The 12924-nt window shown below is 42.0% G+C and overlaps 1 protein-coding gene across 1 annotated transcript; it reads right to left on the minus strand.

Moving 5' to 3' along the window:
- Positions 1–1235: 1235 nt before the first annotated feature.
- Positions 1236–6681, minus strand: LOC144104929 (uncharacterized). Its single transcript, XM_077638160.1, has 2 exons — positions 6485–6681; positions 1236–4330 (listed from the first exon to the last, which is right to left on the minus strand). Exon 2 carries the CDS (start codon positions 4164–4166, stop codon positions 3195–3197), a length of 972 nt encoding a protein of 323 aa, XP_077494286.1. The 5' UTR covers positions 4167–4330; positions 6485–6681; the 3' UTR covers positions 1236–3194.
- Positions 6682–12924: the final 6243 nt, after the last annotated feature.

Here is a 12924-nt window from a genome sequence, read left to right on the forward strand (position 1 = left end):
AAAATAGAAAGGCTTTGAAAATATAGGTGGAGGAGGTAATTTAAAATATAGGCTTGATCACGTCACGGCTAGCGACGCAATAATTGGAGAAATGCAATAACAATAAAGTTTCATAAACTTGCTTTCAGTCTTTTCCAGATTCCAGCCTTTATCCGACTTCGTTCAACAGCGCTACTAGAACACACATCAGATAAGAGTTTAAAATTTTGAAAGCCCTTTTTTGTGTAACTCAATCTGAAGAACAAACTTGGCTGCAACCCTTATAGTGGTCCAAAAGATTATTTACGCAGTCTTGCTGCAACGCTGACGAGTTTGAGGGTTATCGCATTTCTGTTTTTTTTTTAAGTGTCGCTCTGCTCAATGATCGGAAAGCTTCTCAGTGTATGCTTATGTAGAAAAAAATTACATAGAGTAGGCCTTTGCTTATTCCAATCTGCGAGCATGGTGTTCATCTGTTAGCACATGTAAAGTGCTGCCTTCATCGACGGTCTGGGCAAGGTCAGGGGCAGCGTAGTATCTTAGAAGGACTTTGGTGTAGGCCAGTTGGTATGACATCATGAAGAGCAAAACCGCAAAACAGGACGGGACTGAGGCAGGCGACAACACAGGGCGGTACTGACAACTGAGACAGTACTGACAACTGCCTCAGTCCCGTCCTGTTTTGCGGTTTTGCTCTTCATGCTGCAGCGTAGTATGTCGTCCTTTTTTCTCACCCCATATTCTCCTGCGTAGCAGGTTCTAGGAACGTCGTGTTCGAAGCCAGCAGGAAGCAGCATCGAGGAGCCGACCGTAAATAAGAGCGTTGGAGCCATAGATCAGTGCGGGCCGTATTCTCGAATACGATGTTTTTTTTTCCTCCCGAATTGGCCTTTCCGGAGTCGCTGTACGAATGAAAAAGGTGGATTGCCTGCAAGGGGATGGCGGAAGGGGGAGAGATACCTCCTTATCCATTCAGTACTGCGCACATGAGTACGGCAAGGGAATATTACAGCTACTGATGAATTTGATTGTGCTCGAACGCACTCAACATAAATGATATATGTGCTCATTTTTATCTGATTCGACCACTAAGCTGCTTTGCTCTTCTCTTTCGCATGCTTATATTTTTGCGGTTTAGTAGAGGGATTAAATATTTTGGACACTGCTTAGCCCAAGACTTTCAATATATCTATCCGACCTCCCAAATTGTGTTTCATTTGTCTGATCATTGAGGAAAACGCCAATAAATCAATCAATCAATCGATCAATGAATTCTTTTTATTTTCGAAAATCAAAGCAATGCGGAGCTTAAAGCAAGCAACCAACCAGGTTTACAGGAAAAACGCTTTTCTGATATTTTTCTGGCAGTAGCATAGACACATATCATGGGTGCGCAGAAAGCATTCACATAAACATCAATATTATTAAAAACAGGCAAGCACTTACAACGAAGTACAAATCGCTACCAACGGCGCGGACGTGCGGCCGTACAGCTGGTCAATAGATTCACTGTAGTACGGTCTCGATCATCGGCATAATAAAAACTTTTCACAATGCAAATAATTCTTACAAACACACGTCACCACTACAAAAGAGACCCCAACTTGATATCTGAAGCACACAAAAACATATTGCGAAGTTCATCCTCCAGTTAAGAGTACATTAGAATAGCATGACATAACACACATGTGACTTGCGGCTGTTGTTTGCGCAAAAGCTGTTTTTATTGGTGCCTAAAAGCAACTAAATGTTTATTGCCTTCTCGGCGGTATGAGGTAGTCGCACAAGGCCACTAAAGTATCGTACCGGTGTACGCTGGTCCGCCAGCTGCCGCTGGCCTATTATAGAAGCTGCTCACTTCTAAATTAATGCCACGTGCCACGTGAATAAACCCAAATGTTCATTTCATGCCATAGAATCAGTGAAAAATTCCGGTTCTTTTTAAATTAGACGAGATAGATATAAACCATCTGTGCTCAAATGAGATATGTGCCCACTTAATTGTATCCTTGCAGGAAACAAAATGCACACTCTATATCGAGTCTGTAGCTTAAATTCTGAAGCTTTGTTTGCCAGTCTGCAATAATTGTTACAAAATACTGCAAAAAAAGTAAAGCAGTATCATTCTCAACGGCTAAACAAAAACGGTGCGTGTACTGTTGGTATTGTTATTTAAAAATAAATAAAAACAAATAAGGCCAAAAAACTGCCTCCAGACAGTTTCGCACCTAAAGGAAGAAAGAGGATCGTTATTTTCATAGCTACATTAGGACTGGGAGGTGCATAGATGCTTTGAAGGAATTAAAGCATGGTTCCACGTAAGGGGTGCTTTATATTTTTTGAACGAAAACCGCCTTGCTTAATCTGTCAAATCCTCTGGCTAAATTTCATAAATGCGTCCCATGTAATAACACATTCCAAGACACGGACTTTCGAGCAATAATTATCGCGGGAGTTCAGATGCGAACGCGCGAGTGCCTCGACGATCATTTATCTTTTGAGCTTTGTAGCCAGAGAAGAGTCGCTTTAGTGGTTGAAAAGAATATTTCTCACTCAGGGAGAGCGTTGTCCCCTGTTTTCTGCCACACTAATGCTCGCCCGGAACCTGCCATCATTGAATGTCCTCCCCATCATGCTTACCTAGATCACCTCATCAAGGGTGCAAGCATATCATTTACAGTGCTAGATATTCAGACCACTACATATTTTCAGTTCACGACCGCCGAATTAACAGCATTTTCTATCCGTTAAAAGTTGTTGATACTGAGTTTTTTTTTTATTTCGGCCGAGTGCCTGCTGGCATACAGTATTATTTACAAATATAGGGACACACTGGATTCTCAATATTCAGGTAACGCAATGCATAATGTCCACTTTGGCACTGACGCCGCGCACATTTTCAGACAGTTGCTAGTGCCGCCAAAACGTGTTATGGGACAGGGTGCTATTCTCATACTTATGTTTAAGCACTTCGCATATTATCAACAAGATCAAAAACATTCTTGCTACTTCTACCCTCAACCTAAGAGCGATGAACACGATCAAACGCAGTTTCAGTTATTCAAGCAATAAACAGAAAACACATAGAGCACTACCTATCAGAGCGGAAACATTGCAAATTTCCACATTGCTCAAGATACGATGCAAGGCAGGCATTTTATGAACCCTTGGAATGTAGGAAGTGGCCTTGGATCTTCTTCTGTTTAAAGTGTGAATCAGTGCAGCACCTCGAACTCCACTCTAAGCTGGTCTTGTTCCACGTAGCCCTCAGTGATGAGGACATCGAGACTGAGTGATTTTTCAGAACAAAAGGCCACCAAGGGAGCATCTGACGCTTCCGGCCTTCGACACGAAATATGATTGCCTCTGACGAATTCCTTTAACTCCTGGTCTTCCCGCCGAGCTGGATGCATCACGCGCAGTACGATTGTTTTCCGGAATGGCCACGCGAGAACGTTGTCCTTCGCTCCCTTGTGCATGTAAAACCGGGCATGCAATACAATTCCATTATCTTTCTTTTTCAGTGTGACACCGGGTGACATGTAGTACCCACGCAGGTACGCTTTATCACCATCGTACTCCGCTTCTCCACGTCTGATGGCATCATCTCGGAGGAATTTTACACCTTTTATGACAAAGCGGTGGACAGCTTCATCCTTCTGAGCGGCTTCCTTCAATTCAGTAACTTTATTCATTGTTTCAAAACATTCCTTTGCATCAGTTTTTAACTCCGCAATGTCGGCGGCGATCTGGTTTACCTTTTCAAGCTGCTCTCGAGCCTGATTTTCGATGTAATTTTCCAAAACACCAGATACTAAAAAGACGTCATGGTGAACGCGTTCCATCTTACCACTGATAGAAGTCAGGTTTTCTCTCGTGTCCTCCGATAATTTTCTCTGATTATCATCTATTGCTTTAACTGCTTGGTCCACTTCGCTCACTGTTTTCTTTACACTCTCAATGCCCATCAGAAGCTCTTTCCATAGTTCCCTTTTGCATTGCTCTTCCACGTCAACAATTTCAGTGAGTCGGTCAACATTTCTTCCACCGGCAGCAAGTGACAAATGAGGATTGGCATTGCTTTCATCAGAGCGCAAGTCTGGCGTTCCTCTCATGGAAGGCCGGAGCGCCACGTCATCCTCGCTGCTAGATGCCCGCTGACATTCTGAGGGAGGCTGGGACGCCATGGTGCAGTACTCCAAAATCAGGTGTGCATGCAAGCCGGTGCAAGGAACTGTGGTCGAACACCTGTGGCAGCAAACCAAGTGGTCTCCACACTCACTCTGGAAGTGCTGGACAACCTTAGAAGCAGGAAGCACGGTTGCGCATCCGCTTTATTCCAAAATTTCACCTGCAGGAAGAGAAATTCAAAGTTTAGTTTGTTTTTAGTCAGCCTAATTGGGTCTGGCTTATTCAGTTCATACCGGTGCTCTTCTAGCATTTTATGCACTGACTAGGCATAATCAACTGATATCGAAGTAGGCAATCCATTAGCTGAGTCACGAGAAGTCGAAGGCAAAATTACTACGCTGTTTTGGTGTGAGGTGCCGTCATTATTTGTTATTGCATTTTCTTCACTTTAATGAAGGGAAAACATTTATCTTTCCAAGACATATCACGACGCAGAAACGTAGAGCTGACTGCCCCTCATTGTATGAAGAAAAATTTGTTGCGTCTTACAAACTGCCTGTATTTATCTCGAAAATAAAAAGTCCGATTCTATGAATAATAAACAATAAAAAATTATTCACGAATTTATTATGTATGCTTCACATATAACAAAAATGGGCTTATAAATGACAAAAGACACGCAGTTTGTGCTTGAAGTCTCTGATTTCTTGCGGGCAATTTATTGAACTTTATCGAACTGCAAGTCTGGCGTTCCTCTCATTGAAGTCTGGAGCACCACGTCGTCTTGCTGCTAGATGCCCACTGACAAATTATTTAAAACAATTTAGTTTAAAATATGTACTTTGGTTATGTGAAAGTTTTTTAATGTCCGCGAGACGCGCGGAACGAGTCAAAGTAGTTTTTTTCTATAAGAATAAGTCATCCGCCACGCTAAAATACTTTTGACTAATGAACAGACACGCTTTAATTGCAAAAACAAAGAATTTTATGCAAAGTGGAATTTGTTAAGGAAATACGTCACCGTACGGAGGAATCCAACATTCCTGATGGGGTTATTGTACCGTATACTTCTTGGAAAAAAAGCTGGAACAAGGACAGCCGGGTTTTATATAGTGCGGTATGTCGAGTATGCGACCTTACAATTCATACGAACGTGCTCAGAATAAAAGCTGGAAATCTGCCACAGTAGTTTCCTAGAGCGATTTAGGACGTGACGGAGAATTTTCTGGTAGCAGAGAACAAAAAGCATTTGGACTTTACCACCTCGTCGACCAAATGTATTGTTACTGAAGTCCATTGGCACTCTCGCCAGTTCTAGAGAGGCACACGCTGGGTGTTTGGTGCTCATCCCTTTACGTGGACGAAGAGGCTTGCTTTTCGAGCTCAGCAAAAATGAGCCGCCTTCTATGGAGAGGTCGACGGGAACGAATGAAAAGAGACGGGAACTGTGTCGATATGCTGGCCTCTTGCGGCGATCACATGCGCCGATCGTCAAGGCCCCCCAATAACACCACCCCTCGTGTAAATAAATATATCCTCTGAAAAATGCTAGGGCTGGCGACGCTCAATGTGAGGACTTATGAACACCTGAACTCGCCTGTACACGAGACACTATAATTTTAGCAGTGCCGCCTTGCTGTACAATATATTGGCGCTGCGGGGCAACCATGGCAAGTGGTGCAGCATTAAACCTGTACAATATTTCTCTCTCTTGTATCAAAAAACACTCATATAACTCGTTTATCGAGGATTAAATGAAATCTATTTTATAATCCGAGTATGAACACACCTTAGCGCAAAATTTGCAACCTCATACGCGGCAAAACGAACTTGTTGCGTAAATTTGAGTCTTTGTTCTTTGAATTGTTTTGTCATTTTAGCATATATACCTAAGGACCTTATTTACCCTGTGTTCGACTGTAAGAGGGTACTAAACCAAAAAGATTATGCTCATCCAAAATATATTCGTGCAATTTGAAATTAGAGCACCTATTTTTGGTCGGGAATATTGCATGATATATAGTAATTAGTTTTTGAATATTTATTTCTAGGTCTACTTTTGTACTCTTCTCGAAAAGTTGGCGCTCGATTTACTAAAGAATATCTCGCACTGCTATTTCCCAATACTAGTTCGCCCATTTCAAAAACAATTTTAAGTTTTCTGGAAAAGAAAACCGTCGAGAGTAGAGGACAAATTTTGTTGAGTTTCTCAAGAATACCTCAAGAATACAAAACATGTTAGCCGTAATCCTAAAATTCTCGTCCAATGTATGAGGTCTGAAAGTCTTAATTTTAGCTTACAGAATGACTTGACCATTTCTTGAAGGAGCATGCTAAGTAGTGAAAGCCAGACCCAGTCCTTTTATACACCTACCTTTCTGATGAGTAGGTCGGCCGCATCACGGTCGGTCTGTTCACTGCTAAGCCTCTCACTCCGCTCACCGTCAAGGGGGCAAACTCGGGCTCCGTCCGCAGCTGACTGTTCGTAGCACGACTGGGAAAATGTGTGCCTACAAGAAGGCGAGACGGTCCTATTGCGTACGAGTTGGCTTTCGCAGCAATACTTCTGGCGCAACTGCCTTTTTCACCCAACAGTCCGAGCCATTTATATACTCTTGCTCCTTTCTTTTATCTGCTTTTTTTATGCTATCGCCAGGCAAGCAGTCAGGCCGATAACTGAGGCCTGTCCTTCATCGCATGACGACGTCTGAAAAGAGTTCCTTGTTGTGAGCCCTGAACGGCTTCCATTCAATGTTTGAAAACGTTATGCAACGTCTGACAGATCGACATTTCTAATTACCTGCTATTTTTTTTGCGTATCATCGCAAGATGTCGGGAAAGAAGGAATCTGCAAGTGTGTTTTTCGAGAGGAATACTTACAATAATAAAATATTTTGATCAAGAAACTGAGTAAATAAATACACAAGTAATAATAAATTAAATAATAATTGGAAATGCTTACACCCGCGATTACGAGCAACAATGTTTTACCTAACATTTCTTGCGAATCTCAGAAAACATAATATAGACTTATTACCGTGCCATACAGTGGGGCTGGGTAATTCAATAAAATTCTAATGTTTATACTTCTCATGGAAATATTCTAACTTTGCGGAGAGAAACGAGTTTGAGAAACTTACACATTCTTGCTTAAAGGAAGCAATACACCCTGACTGAGAACGTTTAAGAGCATTTTCTCACGAATTATCTCCAAACTACGGGAAATTATCTGCCTTATTTTTCGCGGAGAATAAAGCTTAACTTTGAAGTGGTGAAGGTAAGACGCAACCACGCCATCTTTTGATGGCAATATATATTTAAGTGATTTTTGTACTTTCTGTATTCTATCTAGATAGTGCACGCCATATAAATATTTAATAAATGTAAAGCATCATACATGTTATCGCTAGTATAATATATACTGCGTGTTAAAAAGAGCATATGAATATACCTTCCACTTTCTAGCTAAGAATAGCTTGCAAGCAAATTCTTAAAAAAAATATATAGGTCATAGTTGCTTACTCTACGGCAGGCCCAATTGTTGCTGTACTTCAAGACTTCCATTACTTGTGAAAAATTTTGTATACTTCCTGCTAATGAAGAGCTCATCTAAAGTTCTAGATTTTTATCCAGGAAAAGACGCACAATTGTAACCAAACTGCAGAACACTGCGTGCTGTACAAACGAGTCATCAGGACTTTACAAAGGTCTTTCATATATAATAAATATAGACCAGGATTAATTTTTGCTAAAATGCAATAAAGAACTGGAGCACACAATCAAGCTCCGCCTTAAGATTATGAGGTGATAGTTTTAATGGTATGATGACCATAAGAGCCCAACTATTTATTTACATTGTCAATTCGTAGATCCATGAGAGTCATCATAGTACACCTAAAGCAGTGGTGCAGCTGTCAAACGATGCTGAACTCCCCTGCGATGGCAGATGCTTTAACAATGGGCCTTTTTTTAAGGTTTATCTTCCAGAGAAACATTTCGCTATCAACCAACCAATAATAATAATTGGTTTTTTGGTGGAAAGGAAATGGCGCAGTATCTGTCTCATATATCGTTGGACACCTGAACCGCGCCGTATGGGAAGGGATAAAGGAGGGAGTGAAAGAAGAGAGGAACAAATAGGTCCGTAGTGGAGGGCTCCGGAATAATTTCGACCACCTGGGGATCTTTAACGTGCACTGACATCGCACAGCACACGGGCGCCTTAGCGTTTTTCCTCCATAAAAACGCAGCCGCCGCGGTCGGGTTCGATTAAATTCCGCCTGCCACTGCGCAGTTTGCTCATTATCTGGAGGGAAGGATACGATGATGTCAAAGCTCACTTCGCCTACTTGGACCATCTGCCTCCTAGTCTCCATTTCTGGTAATTTCGTGAAGTTTTCACTCACAGCGAACGGTGCCAAAGCCAGAACCGGAACCAATGGCTACTCCGTCGACGACGCCTGCTTCTCGGCGACGCGGGGCCCTTAAAGCTTGCCATCCCGTTTTGCTCAGTTGTCTGAGCGGCTGCTCCGGTGAAGCGGTGGTCACGGATACGAACCCCGCACCAGGACGAATTTTTCTTAAACTCTCAATCTCACGAGGAAGCTGTATAGCTTTCCTTTGTAGCCGCATGGCTGCGCTTGGGTGGATGCGAATGAGTAATTACTCTCTTATTAATGATTTCATTGTTAACCGTCTATAAGATTCATTGTCTGTGTCAGAGTTTTCACCGTTTCATTTGCTCTTTTATTACTTTTTTATTATTTTCGTTCTAACTTTAGCTTTCACTGTTCCTAATGCACCACTCTAAAAGGTCGTGGCTGTTAGTGGGCAATAAACAAAAATAAATATAGTAAAATATATTCTGTTCCACGTTATATCCAAGCCTAGGTCCAATTTCCTACCGCGTATCCTAAGCAGCATTTTGTTCCCTGTTTTTGAGCAATATTTATTCCTTGTACTCTGTTTCTTTGGTTATATACTTGAGCGTGATGTATGGCAATGAGTTCCAATATAATTGCCCGTGGCTTAAGAATGCTGAATGGTGTTTGCATGTTGAGGAACATTAAACAGCACTAGGTATTGAACGCCATTTTTGGTTCGAAAAGTGGTCATACACATTCTACTCACCGCTATGGACTTACTATTTATGGAATGCAGCGCTATTCCATCGTTAAACAGAAGAAACCCTAATACTGCATTTCGGTTGAAGTGAGTGATTTAAAAACTGCGCAGAATAACACAAGACGTGTGTGTGTGTGTGCTTGTTTCTCCCTCCCGTCCTGTGTTATTCTGCGCAAAGTTTTTAAATTTGTCGGTACACCAACTGACCCAACGTTCTACCCTATCTGGCTCAAGAAATCGTTTATGACTTAGGAATATATCCTCTGATCAACTAAAAGCTTAAGACGCTGAATTTTAATGGACCCCACTTAACAACAGCTGCATTGAGGTATTTTTGGGCGAGCAAGGCAGAATAAAATACTTTCCCATTTGTTCTCCACGGCACTGGCGATCGTATCCGTTTGCCTCCGTGCTCTACCAGGTGTGGTGCGAGCTCGCATTTACTTCGTATCGTTCTGTGTCTATCAGCTATAAACGAGTACCTTTCGCGCAAAATAATGTATGACTTACAAGAAATTATTCATGGCATTAATACTCACTACTCTAGACTTCCGTCTGCCACCTAGGTTCAGGAAATGAGTATCGTTATATAGCTTTACCAGCCTATCCATTACGACCCTTAGTTATGGCCACTTGATTATACAGCTATTGACGCTTATCACAAGACTTGGAGAGACTTTCCTCTTCTTTTCGACTTGTAGCCGGCTTATGTGCAAATGTATTCTTACGTCAAGTTTGGCTGTTTTTTTTTCTTTTCAATTTTGAAATGCAATGAGTTGGTCGGCGAAAAAATAATTCCACAGTTGTGAGGCATTTTGTACTGCATGGTTAATTTTTGGTTACACTACTGTAGGAATGCTAGTTCATGCTATTTTTTAATATCAGTGTAAGTTATGTCGGTTGCTTCCTGCATTTCACATCACATTCCTGTTACGGCGTTTAACATATCTTCCTCCTGACATGATTTTGAATATTTTGTGCTGTCCGCGATATTTCACTTCGTCTATTTCCTGCCTTATCTGACCTTACAGCCGAATATTGCCTTGGCAAGCAAAAAAATTTATACTTGATAAAAATTTTAAGTCAAATAAGTATTGCTCTTTCATTTTACTTAGATCGAAATTGAACATCTACTGTGCTGTGAGTGCCTAGACAACATGTCTCCGGGCTATTTATAACCTAAAAATTAAATATACTAACCTCGGATTCTAGTTATTATTGCCCCGAAGCGTATTTAGATTGACGCATTTTTTTCTTAATTATAATACCGTGGCGATAGCGCACGAGGAAAACATTTGATTACTCATTATGACCAGTCACCCTGTGATTATTGCTCATTGGCGCGTGATGCCCCTGCACCATAAAAATTCTCGATTATCATCAAATACATCTTAAGCAAGCAGCCTTTGTCCCTTTTAAAAGTTCCTCATGATACAGCCTTATGAATTGCCCTCACCAGTCTTCTAACCGTTAAGGACGCAGTGACGATTCTTCTTAACTTCAAGTGATCCGAGTGTTTTCATAGCGCAGCTCATCCAACTACGCTCGACGGTTCGATGAGGAAGTGATGTGACGTAATTTCATGCTGCGGTTGCCATCCCAGTAGGTAGCAGCGATATTTGAGTTTCTGTTCCTTCTTGCTTGGGAGGCATCAAGGGGTACATTACACGTAATAGTCAAACGCTCACTATCAAAACCGCAATTTTTGAAGTAAACCACCACATTTTATGCCAATATATGCAATCTGCGTCCACGTCTTTTCATCTTGATGTAAACTGATAGCGCATGCTGGCAATGCCGATTTGGAAGTTTGAAAATTGGAAAAATAAGCCCGTTTTTTTTCAAATTTCAAGCGTTTCATTTTTGTTACACTGAAAATTACACGCGATCAAGAAACCAAGTTGCGCGCTCGTCCAACTCAGCAGGCTTCGTCCCCAATCGCATAATAGGCTGGCCCAGTAGAAACGCGATATGCGTGCAAAAGCTTCGGAAAGCTTCTCTGACGCTGCACGCACGAGGGAGGCAATAGCCACGAAATATGGGAGGGCTAAACGACAACGGCCACTCGCTCAGGACATCGTCGCAAACGCGCTGTCATTTAAGATGTCAATGTCTATGTCCCCAGATTGCATTGAGGAAAACTCGCAACTTACATCCTATGTGCCTGACTGCAGAAATATTGGATGCACCAGAATCCTATCGCTGCTGTGTCGGTGATGAAAATTTGATTTATAACATATCTCGAGGCGTGAGTGCCTTTACTATGCTGAAGCCCTGAAGAGTTGGTTCCAGCGTAGGAGTCATAAGCAGTTACTCAAAAGAACCAGCAGCAGAACTTTATTTGTGAACAACTATACATTCAGAAGAAGAATGGCATTAAGAATGGATCACAGGACCAGGGACAAGAAAATAATACTAAAGCCAGCTGACTCTCAACTGTGACAATTGCCTATGCTGCAAAAGATAGCCATATTTAAAAAATATTATCTGCACAAAACTTAATCAAGTCTGCTAAATATTTATACACTCATTATTTTTGTCAACGGTTTCAGTTTGCGAATAACACCGCTAATGCCGACGCTGAGCACGTCATGTTTAAGGCTACATCCGAACGTGTACCACCGTGCTATTATGCAGGTCTTCCTGACAGGTTTCCACTATCAGATATATGTCCAGCTGACAAAAATGCTGATGGTGCTTGACAGTTGTTTGAAGGAAAGGCGTTGGCGTTTCAAACTCGGCACATTTAAAATTACGCGCTTTTCATGGGGTGTTTGAACACTACATGTGTAGGGTTTTGAGTCGGTGCTCAAAAAAAAGCAGTAATACAGGACTAAACTTCGTAGTTATCTGCAGGGATGGCAACTGCAGAGCGCAATAGCCCTGCCAGACTTCCTTGTCGGGATTATCGTCCCACTGATATCAGCTGCACCTCCAAAGCTCGCAAGAACACTTCGAGGTACGAGTGACGGTCGCAGGAACCGTAATGGTTAGGGACAATTCTGGGAGTTGATGAGAATGGTTCATGCTGCATTCCGCAAAACACAGCCGAATTTTTTTATTCCAGCTATTTTCATTCTATCTGCCTCCATTCTATAATCGATAACAAATTTTACGCAATAAAAATAATTACATTCAAGCGCAAAATTAACTTCAAATGAACGTGAGATCTTTAAAATTCTATTGGGAATACAGTTTACAGGAAAGGGAGTTCATTCGTGCCTGTCGAATGAGAGTATTGTCGGCACAGCACTATACACTTCGCAAAACTGGCAACCTCGCCTGCCTCATGTGTGGTGAGCATCCCTCAAATATTCACACAAATAGGTTATGCCCCCGCCCCTCTAACTTACCCACCGTACATTCGTCACACATTGTGCCTCCCTCCTATGATCTCACGTAGGCCCGGTGGATCGCTCCGCCAATCCCTCTGCGGCCCTTCCTCTGGCCGCTTCTAGCTGCCCACGTCCGGTACATTCAAAGAAAATGTGCTACTACTCCGCTCCCACCGCTGCGTAGTGCCCATTAAAAACGCGAAGAAGGTTCGGACATGAGGCAAAAAATATTAGTTTCTCTCTCTGCTTAAAACTCTACGTTAAATTATTATCAGCATACGTTTTTGTCGAGGACGCACATATAGCAGAACTTATAACCATTTGCGAGCTTGATGACCACTCTTGGACAAAAACT

This window comes from Amblyomma americanum, chromosome 9 (assembly GCF_052857255.1).
Source record: "Amblyomma americanum isolate KBUSLIRL-KWMA chromosome 9, ASM5285725v1, whole genome shotgun sequence".
Taxonomy (NCBI): Eukaryota; Metazoa; Arthropoda; class Arachnida; order Ixodida; family Ixodidae; genus Amblyomma; species Amblyomma americanum.

What these genes read in the sequence shown, in the direction of transcription:
- LOC144104929 (XM_077638160.1), bottom strand. Translation starts at nt 4,166, where the DNA reads ATGGCGTCCCAGCCTCCCTCAGAATGTCAGCGGGCATCTAGCAGCGAG.